Source organism: Orycteropus afer, unplaced genomic scaffold, assembly GCF_000298275.1.
Source record: "Orycteropus afer afer isolate SDZICR_OR568_19922 unplaced genomic scaffold, OryAfe1.0 scaffold00074, whole genome shotgun sequence".
Classification (NCBI taxonomy): domain Eukaryota; kingdom Metazoa; phylum Chordata; class Mammalia; order Tubulidentata; family Orycteropodidae; genus Orycteropus; species Orycteropus afer.
Genome location: NW_006921661.1, coordinates 2,343,504 through 2,359,953, shown reverse-complemented (window position 1 = coordinate 2,359,953; position 16,450 = coordinate 2,343,504). Strand labels below are relative to the sequence as shown.

The following is a 16,450-nucleotide window of genomic DNA, read 5'->3' as shown; positions in this document are numbered from 1 at the left end:
GTCCTTGGGGTTGGTGGCAAGCAGAACGTGTTCTTAAGCCCCAGGAATCTGCAAGAGTGCTGTCTCTTTAAATATCCAAAATAGTCAAGTCGCTTTTAAACATTCAAAATGGCAGTGTCCTCCAGATGGGCAAAAGTCCACAGCTCAGCCTGCCTTTCTCTTCACATTCTCTGTTTATTCCCCTGCCATCAGAGCAGTCCTCTGTGCAGTCCCTGGCAAGCAGGGCTGATTTTTAGGTTAATTCTTAGGTCTTACCACCACTTGGGAACTTGGGAATCTCCAAGCTGTCTGTGCCATGCTGTCAGGATTGCTGCCAGACCACAGCTCCGTCTGTCTCCTTTTTTGGTATTTTAATGCAAATTCTTCTGCTAGTTAGGGTTTAGTCCACTTCTCTATCCTTCCCTTCAAGGCTCAGGGGTCCAGGGTTATCTTCTGTGTCTGTGTTAATTGGTTTCCCTTTTCTTTGATGAAGAGGGTCTGTGCAGTCTTTCTGCCTAGTCTGCCATCTTACCGGAACTCTGCCTTTTCCAGGAAAATCCAGGGGAGAAACTTACCATGTTCTGCCTGTATTTATACCTCCTCTGTCGTCTTTACCAAGGATCTCTGGTGGTGTAGTGCCTAAGGCATTTGACTGCTAACTGGAAGGCTGGTGGTTCAAACTCATTAGCCACTCTGCTGAAGGAAGACTGGGCAATCTACTTCCATAAAGATGTACTGCCTCGGAAACCCAAAGAGCATAGCTTTGAGTCAGATCCGACTCGATGGCAGTCAGGGGTTTTTTATTTTTGGCATGGTCTTTACCACAGTTAGTTACACGCATGTCTGTTTCCCTCACTACTAAGTAGAAACTCAATAAAAGCTTACATTCACATACTTGGTTGTGGTCATGGAACAGCAGAATAAAGAAACGATAGAAAATCTTTCGCTTTTTGAAGATTTTAATGGGACAGAAGAAGGAAGCAAACTTTATTTTTTTACTTCCTGACATTATTGTTCACATTGTTGTTGTTGTTGTTGTTGCTTGCCGTCGAGTCGGCCCCGACTCATATTATAAGCTGATTAGTTGAGTCACAGGGCTTCAGTTCAGTTTCTAGGTTGAAGGGTGTCTAAGGACCATAGTCTCAGATGTTTTACCAGTCTTCATCAGATAAGTAAAACTGGTCTTTTTTATGATTTGGAGTTTTGTTTCACATTTTCCCCCACTCTATCTGGGACCTTGTACTGTGATCACTTTCAGAGTGGTCAGCAGTGGTAGCTGGGCACCATCTAGTTCTTCTGGCCTCAGAGTTATATAGGCTGGGGTTCACATGCTCCATTAGCCTTTTGGACTATTTCCTTTTATCTTTGATTTTCTTCACTCTTCTTTGCTCCAGATGGGAAGAGATCAACAGTTGCACCTTTGATGGCCACTCACAAGCTTTTAAGACCCCAGTAGAAGGAAACAAACTTTAAACGATGCTCCTGCTATTCTCTGCAGGCTCTGGTAACAATTCTAAAACAGCTGGCTGATCACTTGGTCTGCTTAGAAACTGTGGCTCCCACTGCCCACAAGAAAAGTGTAAACTTCCTAGACAACATTCCGTTGTGCTTTATGATCTGGCTCCAGTCCAAATCTACCCCTACCTCCTTGCTCACCGTCCTCCATGCCCTACAGTTTTGACTTGGTGCCTTTCTATGTATCTGCCCTCCCTCCCTCTGTTCAGATAGCTCCTTCTCAAAACCTTCCCTTTTCCATAGCATAGTATGATCATGCCTCCTGCAGTTGCATCTCTATAGCAGTGTCTCTTCAAGGGCACTGATTGTGTTACTTTGTGTCACAGTCATGAGAGAGCTACACCTTCTCTGCTCTTTAAGGCCATGACTTCTATGATAGCAAGGCCCATGTCTTCCTCACTTTTGACAACCCACAAACTGTTTGTGCTCAAGGAGGATATGCAGCATGAGAGTAAATCACAAGTAATACAGGAAGTCCCTGGGCTGAACTGAGTTAGGGAACTGAGAGGTGGGTTCCAGGGGGCTGTGTTAGGAGTCATTCCTACCAGGCGCACAGGACTCACCATAGGGACATAGTTCTCTTCACTGTCTCCGGAGTCCGTGCTGGTGATGCTCTGTGTGGAGATGGGGCGGCAGTACTGAGAGGAGCTTGAGTTGAAGGTGTGGCTATTGTGGAAAGAAGAAGAAGTGTGAACTGTGAAGCCTCAGGGCTGCTGCTGCTTTTTTAGCCTACAGCTTAGCCCCTGACCCTTACACACCCAGACCTCAGCCCTCAAAGCTTCACATTCCATTATCAGATTGAGATCTGATAACAGCCTACTGAGTGGTGGCAGGGCCAGCATAATTATTTCCCCTTCACAGATGATGAAACCGAGCTCCAAGAGATAAAGAGATGATCAGCCAATGAGAACATTAGCACCAGAATCTCTCTGTCCTGACTCTCAGACCAGGGACCATTCTACTCATTTCCCTTAATGGCCCTACTCCAAGATCCCTTTTTCATAAACAGATACTCACATGGCCCTAGCCCAAGACTTGGTGACAGGGGATTTGAAGGGGAGCTCATCGATGACAGTGTTGTTTCTCAGATCCAGTGGTGTTGGCTTTACTGAAGTAGAAAAAGAAAGTCAAGTAATCAGCCAATAATAATGTCCCCCCACCCTATAACACACATACATATTTACAAATACCTTCACATTCATTCCAGTTTTGCAGAGGGAAACAGACTCAGCAAAATTATATAATAATCGCTTGTGTTGACAGGTCATGAAGTCATCTTCCGATTACAATTTCTTTATTTTTTCTACTTAAGTATGGTAACTGTAGGAGCTCTGGTAGCATAGTGCTTAAGGCACTTGACTGCTAACCAGAAGGCTGCCAGTTCAAATCCACCAGCCACTCCTTGGAAGGAAGGCTGGACAATCTACTTCCATAGTGATACCACCTCAGAAACCCAAGGAGGGGTCGCTATGAGTTGGGGCCGACTCAATGGCACATAACAACAACAACAACATGGTAATTGTATTTTCAGAATCCAAAACAGGGACACTTGGTCTGACAGCAGGTATTTTCCCCCAGATCTGTGACTTTATATAAAAAGAAAAGACAATATTTGAAATGGAGATGGTCACCATGACTATTGCCTGCTGTTACTAGACCAGGGCTATGGAACCTACAGAAGAAACTGAATGCCTTGAGGCCCTGAAGCTTCAATTCTTTATATTAATATTTGAATTCCCTGGCAGTCAGACCAACAGGAGCTGATCTCTGCCTGGATCTTGAATCTATGCTCTCCCTTTGAATCTATGCCCTTGATCCAAGGTCACCAGAGTGAGGTAGTGGTAGATCTGCAGTGACTTCTTGGTCTAAATGTAGGGGGCATAGATCTAACTTTACTGAACACCTGCTGTGTACCAGAGTCAATTCTGGGATGCAGGAATTATTAGCCCCATTTCACAGAGAATTAATGATCTACACAAAGTCACATACTTAGGAAGTGTTAGAAATGGATTCCCATCAGTATCTACAAAACTTCGAAGCTCAAGCTTTTCTATTACATCATGGTATGTCTCTTAATAGATCACTTTGCCGGTTCTGCTCACCCAGCCCCAGCCTAATACTAATCCTTTGTCCTTGTATAGCATTTGTAAGATAATATATCTTACAAAGCACTATTTCATATATTATCTGTGTCCTTCAATGCCTCTGGGAGGTAAGTATTATACTTCTCACTTCACAGATGAAGAAACAAGGTTCAGAGACATGAAATGATTTGCTTACAATCATATACTAGGGGACAGAGCTGGAGCTTGAACTATCCTATCCTTATAATTTCTGTTTTCCTTCTGCCACTAAGGCTACTCCAATAGCCAGTCTCTTAGAGTGTCAGAGGTCACTGGATGAATTTTGGAGTGTTTTTGTATGTGTGTGTTTGTGTGTAGAGATGATTTGCACCCCAGAAGCTCATACTTCTTTGAAAGAAAAGTCCAGGATCCACCTGATCCTTAAGCAAATGCAAAAAGTTCCTGGACACTGTTCAGATCTGGGACAGGGGAAACAGTGAACCTACCTTTCCGGTCAGGTTTGAGGTTGCGGTTGACAGGGGGTGGCTGGATCTCACTTCCTCGACTGGGGCCTCGGTGCATAGGAAGGGCTGTGGAGGGGTAGCCAAGCGAGTCGAAGTGATGGGGCCCCGGGCTCATGGGGATGTAGACACTCTGGGTATTATCACCTGCTCGCTCCATGGCCACCATGGAGGAGGAACCTGGGTTCATGGGCACATAGTTGTCTTCAGAACTGGCACTATCTGATCTGCCCACAACTGCTTTTCCTGGCTGGGAAGAGGGAAAGTGAAGGAAATACAGCTGTCACTAGCCAGAAGAAACAATAAGAGGGTGAGATTATACATACAAGGCAAGAAAAGTTACGACCAAGTTAGCTGCATTGGGAAGACTAATTAAGAAAGCAGAGTGGGATCAGGAAGAAATGAGGTCTGTGGGTCCCTTCTGGTTTCCATGATCTCTTGAGATCCACTTATAATTTGTGATCAATCTACAGTATAAAATATTCTTGGTTTCTAGGGCTTCTTGATGCCTGATCAAGACCGGGTACCACAGGCCATGGAATGTATAGGCTTGGGTCAGGAACCACTCTCTACCTCAAGTCCAGAGTTGCCACTGACAGGTCAGCATCTCAGCCTTGATCAGGGCAAAGAGCATATTAGAAGTCTTGGCCCTGGCAGGTGAGGCCCTGGGGATGCCCTCCAAGTTCACCTTTCAATGTACCTGGAGCTTACTCTAGGCTCTTAAGGTGATCATCAAGCTACAGTCAGAGCTGCCATAGAGTTGTGCAATGAAACAGACTTCCTATAGCCTCCTCCAAATCCTGCCATCTTCCTAGACATACAAGTAAGCTTCTTTTGACTAGTAACTTAACTTTCACAGTCAGCCTGAAGCTAGGCCCCAGTCTTCTTGGCTGGGACTTTGGATAACTGCCTGGGATGTCGCACTCAAACCATAATTCTGCCACTTGGCTAGACTCTGAGCACCACTCCTGCTTAGAATCTCACACACTGGCCTCCCTCCAGGTGAAACTTCCCAGGGAAGGATGCTGTCTTAGAAGATCTACTATCCCAGGGCCTGGGTCTTTTGCATTTTAGAACCCTCTGCTTACCCACAGGCTTGATAAGCCTTGGAACCCAGCCTATCTAAGTATATACTTGTTCTCCAGACTAGGATATCTGTATTTAACTGGTTCAAAAACAGAACCTAGGGTTCTGTGCTGAGACAAGAACCTAGGTAGGGTCCCAAGAGAAAGATGACATCACTCTTTGGGACTTGTGCTCTTATTCCAAAGAGTAAGTGTGTGATCTTTAACTCATCTGAGCCAGCCTGAGGACCTCTGGCTAGACCCTACTCACCAGGAAAGAACTGACTCCATCAGTCATGGACTCAGCAGAACGACCTGTATTCTCTCCACCACGCTGAGGGTACTCGTAGGTCTCACAGGAAGAAGCTACAACAGAAGAAGGAAGATCCATATGCACTCATAATTGATCCATAGGCTGACAGTTCCCCATACCCTCAGTAGGTGGCTCAGAGCCTTACTGACACTCTAGAAGATACTGTTCTCAACTCCAAGTAATAAGGTATTACTTCTAGCAGATCACTCTCCAATTCAAAAATGCCTCCCAGACTTCCAGATCTTTTTCCAGTATTATTGTCTACAGAGAATCCCTCCTTGACTACTCCTGCCTTCATTTATGTGCCTTTCCTTTAACTCCTGTAACACTCACCACGTGTTCCACTCATTCTGGGTACCACCGAGACTAATACTTATAGTAATAATAATACTTGTACTAACTTAAATACATCGGTTTTATCTTCCCAACTAGAGATGTGGACTCAGGTGAAGGGCTGGGTCATGTCTTATCTATGTCTCTATCATCCCAGTTCCAAAGCACAGGGTGACTGCTCAAATTGTTGATGGACTGAAAGACTGTACAAAGAGTTCTGAACCAGTAGTCAGGCCACTAGGGTCTGAGATGCATCTGCTACTGACCGACTGTGCAACTTTGAAACGGTCTCTTAACTACTCGTGATATGGAGACAATGATGATGTATCTCACCTAATGCTCAGGATCACTGCATGGCTCAAACAACAGGATGGATAAGAAAATGCTTTACAAGCTATAAAGCAATATGCAAAATGAAATAAATTAAGGTTATTTTACTCTTTTATCAAACAGAGGTTATATGCAGAGTTGAAATACTCTCAGTGGAAAACAAATGACAACAGAATTGAATTCAGATGGAAGGTCAGACTTAACCAAAGAGATCTAAGTGTAATGTAGAAAAGAAATATTCAGAGGATCTAATTTTATCTTAATAGACTGTTAGTCCACATAGGTTTGGCTTCAGTTTGGACTTGTTCTCTAAATTTATTTTTTAAATATTTGGTTTGGTTTATAAATGAATAAATTACTATGATTTGGACTTTCAAACCTGTAATATGTTATACTGTGGTCAGCCATGAATGTTCTAGCTTCCTTAGTAGAATATTAACTTCTCCAAGGCAGGGTCTGCTATATTCTTGCCTCCAGGGGGAAGAAGATGCCTAAACTAGTGAGTATCAATGACCTGGGTGGTCCTTAAGTTTCCCTTGACCATGAATGACCAATGGCTTGCAAGCTACTGAGAAAATTTGTGCGATCTCCCTCTCCCTCTGGGTCTCAATTGAGGCTTATACTGACCTCGATGAAGTCGACTATTGTCCATTGCAGGGAGGGTATTGCGTCTGGGGATGGTGGCAGCGACAGAGACTGCTCTACTATTTTCACTGATTGGAGGTCTCTGCTGAGGGCTGCCCCATCGAGGTGTTTCTGCCTGATTTGGTTTGGGGGGCCGTGGTGGAGGGGCTATGGCTGAGTCCCCCGGAGTGGCCACTGCCATGGCATTGTGGTTCTTGTCCAGCGTGAATGTCCTAGGGATCTGGTAGGCTGAGAGTGGAGTGGCCGGAACATCCATATTGTCCACCAGAAGGTCCCCAAACTCCCGGCACAGGGTGTTGCTGGGTGTCTTGAAGGTGTACACATCCTCATTATCTGTTTCAGAGCCTGTGAGGCTGCCCGTGGTGGGGCCATGAGAGGCCAGGCTCCGGGGGAGGTCGTAGGTACTGTCTCTGAATTCTGCATTGTGCCGGCTAGGCTTGGGAAGGCTATAGAAGCCATGGACTTGACCACCGACCCCATTGACACAGTGCCCATTGCCCTGGGCAAGTTTCTGTACAGCCGTGTCGCTCCTCATGAGAAACGAGGCCCTGGTGCCCTGAGAGAAGCTGGCACTCCTATGAGAGAGAAAGAAGGGAAAGGCAGGGGGTCAGAGGACAGGACTGGCATGTTCAAATCCCCATGCAGCCAGCTGGTGGGAAAAAGTATAGGCTGAGGAGTCAACCAGCCCTGAAGTTTACCTCAGATTTGCCATTTTACTAGCTGTGTGATGTTAGCTAAGGCACTTTCTCTTTCTAAGCTTCAGTTTATATATCTGCAAAATGGTAATTAGAAGAATACTCTGAAGGTTGTTTAGAAATTAGAATCTAGTATATCTAGTATACAGATATTCAGTCAATGTCAGCATTTATCTCTCCTCCCAACTTCAAAATGGTTGTGGTTTTCAGGGGTTGGTCTTACCTCCCAAACATGTGTCAAAAAGCAGTTATACTGCCCACTTTTTCGTTCATTCGGTTAAGCATGCATTCAAATAAAAATCTTTGTTTGTTTTAAGCACTACAGAATATATACATTTAAATACAAAGACTGTGAAACTTGGAAAAAAAACCTTGAGTTGGCATCAGAAAAGAGGAAGTCTTTTTACCTCTGACTCTCAGAGTTTTCCCACTGAAAAGTATACCAGGCTCCTGGGTGTTTAGTGCAGCATATTGTATATTTTGAAATGTAAGCCACAGATTTATCTTCTGCTAGGTATTATGATTCGTTAAAAGGCATCTAGGGGAGAAAAATCTCTCTTTCTAGAAGACTAGAAATCTATAGTAAAAATGTTTTCCTGTTTGTAAATTATATTAAGGATAGAAATTTTTTAATTATCATTTTTAAAATTTAGGTTTTTGGGAAATAAGGAAAGATTGAGCACTATAAAGAGCTGGGAGTGGAGAGATTTGTGCTCAGGTTCTAGTATTGCTACTGATATGTTCTGTGAGCCTCACCAAGCCATCCTTTCCTGAGTGTGAGCTAGCGGCTCTCAATTTCTAAGGATTTCTAAGGGTCCTTTTGCAAATGGTTAATATGCACAGCTGCTAACTGAAAGGCTAGATGTTTGAGTCTACCTGAGAAGCCTTGGAAGAAAGGCCTGGCAATCTACTTCTGAAAAATCAGCCATTAAAAACCCCACGGAGCACAATTCTACTCTGACACACATGGGGTCCTCATGAGTCAGAATTGACTACAGCAACTGGTTTTAGTATCTGTGTGAAGTTCTACATGTTTTGCTGTTATTTTCAAACTGGGTTCTGTGTTCTGTGTAGATACCTTAGGGAATGGGGGGCGGTAATGTTCTAAGGAGGGAGGATCAAATTCTGCTTTTCTGTCTCTTATGATTCTTTGTAACATTTCATTTGGGAGAAAAAAATTAAGAATCACTGTTCTAAAACAAGCCTTTATAAGTGATTCTCAGTGCTTTGGAGGCTATAAGACCTCTTTAAGAATCTGATAAAAGTTCTTGATTCTTCACATCACAATAAAGCAAATCTTATATATGTGCAAATTTGCATGCTATTTCTGAGAGGTCATAAGTCTTTGAGGCCAATCTATGAACAGAGACTTCACTTCCTCAGCTCATAGGGAGGTTGTTATTTATAGATATGGCCACCAGATGGTGGTAGAAAATAGGGCTAATCAGAAGGCTGGCAGTTCAAACCCACCAGCAACTCCTGGGAAGGAAGGTAGGTCAATCTACTTCCGCAGTGATACTGCCTTGGAAACTCAAGGAGGGGTCGTTAAAAGTTGGATCTGACTCAATGGCAGTGAGTTGTTTTTTTTTGAAAGAGGAAGTAAAGCAGGTGTGCAGGCCAGGTTCCCTCTGATCTAAACTTGTACCCTTGATGGCTGGGGTTCTATTTCAGTTCCCAAACCTTCACTCATCCTCCTCCCTAGGCCTCCATGTTTCTTCTTCTCCCTTCCCATTCCATTCCACACATTCACTATTTACTGTATAACAAGTGCTAAGGTAGGTGCTGAGGAAAGAAAAGTACGTAACACACAGTTTCTTCTCTCAAGGAAAGCATAATCTGGTAGAGGAGACAAGTAACAATGGTACCTAATATAGGTAATTGCTACCTTGCTCACAGAGTTGAGCAAGCCAACAGCCTTGGGCCTAGATAACTGAACATTTAGTCTTTAGACAAGGTAGTAGTACTTGGGTCAGAGAGTAGGGGGAGCTAGTAGTAGTAGTACTCTCAGAGACATAGGTGTTCACATTGTTTACATTTGTCTTTGGTGCCTTTCATTCTGTCTTTTGGTATTTCCAGCTCTCTGCTGGATGTGCCCATCTGGATCTGTTCATTTAACAAACTTGTACTGACAGTTTTTAAACCTGGGTCAGGCACAGTAGATACAGAGATGCTCCCTGCCTTAGGTCACAGTGGTGGAGGAGGTGACATGAATGCAAATCATTACAGCCAAGTGGGGTGAGTAGGTGGCTCTTGACAGATTTATATACAAGTATACTAAACCTCTACCATCCATCACTTTGTTGTACTGTGGTGTCTTGTGTGTTGATATGATATTGGAAGCTATGCACTGATATCAAATACCATAAGGGTCATCTATGATGCCCCCTAGGCTGGAAGGCATTCAAAATACACAGTGGCTGTAACACTGGACCTGATTATACCAAAGACAGTGAAGATGGCAGAGGATTCGTCAGCATTACATTCTGTTGTACACGAGATTGCCGTGAATTGGGGTAGACTGGATAGCAGCTGACAGTTACAACAAAATACCAACCTTCCCTGGTGGTGGTGAAAAGGTGGTGAAAAATGTCAGGGAAGGCTTCTGTAAGGACGTTACATGTGAGTGAGTCTGGAAGAATGAGCAGCAACTGACCAGGCAAAGGGCAAGAGAAGGGAAAAGTGTTCCAGTTAGAGGCATAAAGAAGTAGAACACAACCTGGCAAGTTTAAGGAAATGTGAGCTGCTTGGGCTAGAGTAAGCATGTCAGAAGGTAGAACTGAGAGAAGAGAGGGAGAAGGTTTAGGGGCCTGGCCTGAGTTAAAAGAAAGGAGAGTCCCTGAAGAGTTAGTTTTAAGTTGGAAGTGGGGTTGGGGAGAGGGTCACAGGTATCCTGACGTAAGCTTAAACACACTCAAGAATGGACTCATCATCTTACTTCTAAAATCTACTTCTGACTCTCTTGCTTTAGGAATGGCACCAATAACTCAAGCCTAAAACCTAGGAGCTACTCATATTACGATTTTTTGGTCACTATTCCAATGTGGTCCTGCTAAGTTCACCTCGATTCAGATCCCTTGATTTTTCTTCTGGATTAATGTAAGGGCCTAGTGAGATGTTAGTCTCCCTACCATCAACCAAGCCCCTCTGATTCTTTCTACATACCATTGATACTTACTTTTCTTCCCAGCTCACACATTTTCAATGCTGCCTCATTGCCTTTAAGACTAAGTCCAAACTCCTAGGTTTATTTCAACTCCAATTGATCTTGCTGATATCTTCTGCCTAGTTCCCCTTCCACCTGGGTCAGGCACAGTGGATACAGAGATGCTCCCTACCTAAGTCACAGTGGTGGAGGAGGTGACATGAATGCAATCATTACAGTCAAGCAGGGTGAGCAGGTGGCTCTTGACAGATTTATACACAAGTATACTAACCTCAGGAGCTCTGATAGCGTAGTGCCTAAGGCATTTGACTGCTAACCAGAAGGCTGGCAGTTCAAACCCACCAGCCACTCCTAGAAGGAAGGTTGGGCAATCTACTTCCGTAGTGATACCACCTCGAAAACCCAAGGAGAGGTCGCTATGAGTTGGATCCAACTCGACGACAGTGAGTTTGTTTTTTTTGGTATACTAAACCTCTACCATCCATCTATCAGTTTGTTGTACCACTTCCAATAATTTATACTGGTAGTTGGAAAATACGGCCTTGGTGATAGAAATAACACTGGAGATCGCATGATAGAATTTTGGAAGACCAAGGACTTATTCATTGCAAATATATTTTTTCAACAACATAAGTGACAACTGTAAATGTGGACTTCACCAGATGGAATACACAGGAAGCAGACTGACTACATCTGTGTCAAGAGGCAATGGAGAAGTTCAGTATCTTCGGCCAAAACCAGGCCAGGAGCTGATTGTGGAACAGACCATCAAGTGCTCATATGCACGTTCAACTTGAAGTTGAAGACAATTAAAACAAGTCCACAAGAGCCAAAATATGACCTTGATAATTTCCCTCCTGAATTTAGAGACCATTTAAAGAATAGATTTGATGCACTGAACACCAATGACCGAAAACCAAAGCAATTCTGGGATAACATCAAGAACATCATCCATGAAGAAAGCAAGAGGTCATTCAAAAGACAAGAAAGGAAGAAAAGACAAAAATGGATGTCAGAAGAGACTCTAAAACTTGCTCTTGAGCACAGAGTAGCTAAAGCAAATGCAAGAAATGACAAGATAAAAAAGCTGAACAGGAGATTTCAAAGAGCAGCTTGAGCAGACAAAGCCAATTACTATAATGAAATGTTCAAAGACCTGGAGTTAAAGAACCAGAAGAGAAGAACACACTCAACATTTCTCAAGCTGAAAGAACTGAGGAAAAAATTTAAGCCTCGAGTTGCAATATTGAAAGATTCTATGGGCAAAATATTGAATGATGCAGGAAACATCAAAAGAAGATGGAAGGAATACACAGAGTCACTGTACCAAAAAGAACTGGTCGATCTTCATCCATTTCAGGAGGTGACATATGATCAAGAACCAATGGTATTGAAGGAAGATGTCGAAGCTGCACAGAAGGAAGTGGTGAAGAACAAGGTTTCAAGGAATTGGCAGGATACCCACTGAGATGTTTTAACAAATGGATGTCCCACTGGAGGCACTCACTCAGTTATGCCAAAAGATTTGGAAGACAGCTACCTGGCCAACTGAATGGAAGAGATCTATATCTATACCCATTTCAAAGGAAGATGATCCCACAGAATGTGGAGATTATCTAAAAATATCATTAATATCACATCCAAGTAAAATCTTACTGAAGATAATTCAAAAATGGTTGCAGCAGTATATTGACAGAGACCTTCCAGAAATGCAAGCTAGATTCAGAAGAGGATGTAGAACGAGGGCTATCACTGCTGATGTCAGATAGATCTTGGCTCAAAACAAAGAACACCAGAAAGATATTTACTTATGTTTTACTGACTATGCAAAAGCATTCAATTGTGTGGATCATAACAAATTATGGATAATGTTAAGAAGAATGGGAATTCCAGAACATTTGATTGTACTCATGAGGGACCTGTACATAGATCAGGAGGCTGTCGTTCAAATACAACAAGGGGATACTGCATGGTTCAAAATCAAGAAGGGAGTGCATCAAGGCTGTATCCTTCCACCATACTTATTCAACTTGTATGCTGAGCAAATAATCTGAGAAGCTAGATTATATGAAGAAGAATGTGCATCAGATTGGAGGAAGACTCATTAACAACCTGTGATATGCAGATGACACAACCTTGCTTGCTGAAAGTGAAGATGACTTGAAACACTTACTGATGAAGATTAAAGGCTACAGTCTACAGTGTGGATTACACCTCAATATAAAGAAAACAAAAATCCTCACAACTGGTTGAGTAAACAGTTTCACAGTGGATGGAGAAAAGACTGAAGTTGGCAAGGATTTCATATTACTTGGCTCTACAGTCAACACCAATGGAAGCAGCAGTCAAGACATCAGACGACATATTGCATTGGGCAAATCTGCTGCAAAGGACCTCTTTCAAGTGATGAAGAGCAAAGATGTCTCCTTGAAGACTAAGGTATGCCTAACCCAAGCCATAGTATTTTCAATCACCTCTTATGCATGTGAGAGCTGGACAATGAATAAGGAAGACCAAAGAAGAGTTGATGGTTTTGAGTTGTGGTGTTCGAGAAGAACGCTAAGAATACCATTGTCTGCTAGATGGACTAACAAATCTGTCCTGGGGGAAGTGCAGCCAGAATGCTCCTTGGAAGCGAGAATGGCCACACTTTGTCTCGCCTATTTTGGTCATGTTGTCAGAAGGAACCATTCCCTGGAGAAGGATGTCATGCTTGGTAAAGTGGAGGGTCAACAAAGGAGGGGAAGGCCCTCAACAAGATGGATAGACACAGTGGCTGCAATGATGAGCTCAAGTATAGCAAGGATCATGAGGCTGGCACAGGACCAGGCAGTATTTCGTTCTACTATGGATAGGGTCGCCATGAGTCGGAGATGACTTGACAGCATCTAACAACAACAGTTCCCCTTCTCAGGCTAGGATCCACACAGACCAAATTTTCCATGTTCCCAATATGCCAGACTTAATAAAGCCTCTGGATCTCTTTTGCATTGTTTGCTCTGTCTTACAGACTTCTTAGTTTATCCTTCAAACTCGGATTAAATGGCACATCTTTGAAAACCATTTCATATATCCTCTGGTGGTGCAGTAGTTAAGGCATTTGGCTACTAACCAAAAGGTTGATGGTTCAAGTCCACCAGCTGCTCTGTGGAAGAAAGATGAGGCAGTCTGCTTCCATAAAGATTTATGGCCTTGGAAATCCAATGGAGGTCACTAAGAGTTGGAATCGACAGGATGGCAGTGAGCTACCTCTGAACATAATCACTTGCTCAACTCTTGCTTGGCAGGTAGCAATTATTACCTATATTAGGCACCCATTGTTACTTGTCTCTGCTACCAGATCGTGATTTCCTTGAGGGAAGAAACTGTGTGTTATTTATTTTTCTTTCCTCAGCACCCAGGTTAACACCTGTCATACAGTAAATAGTGAATACATATTTCTTGAAAGAACAAACAAATGCAAAAAGAAAAGTGTTGGTGCTGCCATTCCCTTTCCTGAGCTTGGCCCAGTGCTCAGGCTCTAAACTCAAGGATCAGCAGATTGAAACTCTCCCCTTGTTGCTTATGTCCTAATCTCCCTCTGTCCCAGCATCCTTCATGCTTGCTCATAGAACTACTCTCTCATCCCTAAACATATCCCACATAGTCTAGAATCCAGTCCTGGCCTTGCATTATTCACTTCTCTCTAGAATGTTTTCTTGATGCACCAAAATCTTACACAAAGTCCAAAATAAGAATTTTTCACTCCACAAAGGTTTTATAGGTTCTCAGGTTCCTTTTTATATTTAATCACTCCTTCCTCTTATGTTCCCACAGCACTCTGTGCTTACATCAAATCACTCATCTTTTTCTGTGTCCAAGTTATTTGGGTCTGTGTCTTCCCATTTCTACTGAACTACATACTCTGGAGGAGCTCTGGTAGCACAGTGGCTAAGGCACTTGACTGCTAACCAGGAGGCTGATGGTTCAAACCCACCAGACACTCCTCGGAAGGAAGATGAGGCAATCTACTTCTGTAGTGATACTGCCTAGGAAACCCAAGGAGGGGTCGCTATGAGTCGGGTCTGGCTCGATGGCACATAACAACAACAACAACATACCCTGGGGCACGGTGCCTGGCATGTGGTAGGTAACACCAGTGCATAGTGAAGGGGATTGATCATAACTTCAAGAATCAGATGAAAAGAGTAGAATAAGAAAAACAGACTTGCCCCAAATTATATATTTAGGTGGTGGCAGAACTGGTTCTAACACTTGGTCTCTAGATTCTCTGCTGAAAGCCCACTGTTTACCCTTTGGGCAAGAATTAAAATGAGGAATTCTGAGTGCTAAAAAGTCTTGTGGCCCATACTACTTTCTTTTAAACCTTTACAGAGTGCCTATGTTAGGATGACATCTGGAGTTGCTTTTGTGGGATGGGTACTTGGGAAGCAGTGGATATGAAGAGACAGTGAGGCTTTTCTTCCAGGGCTGAGGACTAATTGAGGCCCCATAAAAAGAGCAAGATACTATGCCAGGCACATCACATAAATGCCACTTTTAATCCTCCTAAGGAGCTCTGAGGAGCTCTGGTAGCATAGTGGCTAAAGCACTTGACTGCTAACCAGAAGGCTGGCGGTTCAAACCCACCAGCCACTCCTCGGAAGGAAGGTTGGGCAATCCTACTTCCGTAGTGATACTGCCTCGGAAACCCAAGGAGGGGTCGCTATGAGTCAGGGCTGACTCGACGGCACACAACAATAACAACAACAGGGAGCTCTGGTGGCGTAGTGCCTAAGGCACTTGACTGCTAACCAGAAGGCTGGCGGTTCAAACCCAGCAGCCACTCTTCAGAAGGAAGGTTAGGCAATCTACTTCCGTAGTGTTACTGCCTCAGAAACCCAAGGAGGGGTCGCTATGAGTCGGGTCCGACTTGACGGCACATAACAACAACAACCGTTCTGAGAGACAGGTATTACCCTCATGTATCAGATGTGGAGAATAGTAAATGGCAGCATTGGTGCAGGAAGACACTTGAACACAAGTGTGTAGGGAGCTTCCTTGGCAGACAGAAGTTTGGGAGAAAATACTTTCCTCCCACAAGCTCGTAGCTCAATGCCTTTCCTTTCCATTCTTGACTGCCAGCTGCTCCAGAGCTGTTGGCGGGTGGGCTATTTCACCAGTTCCTGCATATGCTTTGGTCTTCATGTCAACCCCAACATTCTGCCTTGGCTTTAGGAATGGTTTCCTAGTTTTTCTAGCCATGTCACTTTGCACTTGTTCTTTTGCACATTTTCACTTAAATTTATGTAAAGGTTTTTATAAGTACTACACAATGATTTGGCTTTTTCTACCCTACTAGGCTCTAAGTAACTTAATGATGATGAACTCAGGTTGATTTTTAGTGACTCTTTTCCATCTCAGAAAATCTACAACATAAATGCTCGTGAGTAAATAACTACATTTAACATTGTAAAACTGTCATTGGCAATCTTAAGAGGTCATTTGGACCATCTGATACCTGCATTTGACCCATCCCAAATGGATTCTTCCTGTAAGGAAAGAAAACTCAGAAAAATAGGTGTCACAATTTTTAAGAGGTGAGGTGATCTTTGTATCTCAAACCCCTCTGGCTGCCTTTTTTTTTTTTTTACTTTTATTGTGGTGAAAACATACACAATAAGATGTTAGTCAACATAACAACTTCCACCTTTACAACTCAGGGACATCGATGACATTTTTCATGTTGTGCCACCATTACTGCTATATTTCCCCAAAATATTCTACCACCTATTAGCATTAATTCAAAGCCCCCCAAACAAAAGCTTCCCCCTTCCCCCTCCCTCCTAC

The 16,450-nt window shown here is 43.3% G+C and overlaps 1 protein-coding gene across 1 annotated transcript in view; it reads right to left on the bottom strand.

Moving 5' to 3' along the window:
* GAB2 (GRB2 associated binding protein 2) overlaps positions 1 to 16,450 on the bottom strand; it is a 245,087-nt gene that overhangs the window by 8,381 nt on the left and 220,256 nt on the right. The window contains exons 4-8 of the mRNA XM_007940891.2: positions 6,746 to 7,338; positions 5,414 to 5,508; positions 4,064 to 4,328; positions 2,512 to 2,602; positions 2,058 to 2,160 (exon numbers count right to left, since the gene is read on the bottom strand). Of these exons, the coding sequence (XP_007939082.1) occupies positions 2,058 to 2,160; positions 2,512 to 2,602; positions 4,064 to 4,328; positions 5,414 to 5,508; positions 6,746 to 7,338 (1,147 nt within the window). The remainder of the gene's footprint in view (positions 1 to 2,057; positions 2,161 to 2,511; positions 2,603 to 4,063; positions 4,329 to 5,413; positions 5,509 to 6,745; positions 7,339 to 16,450) is intronic.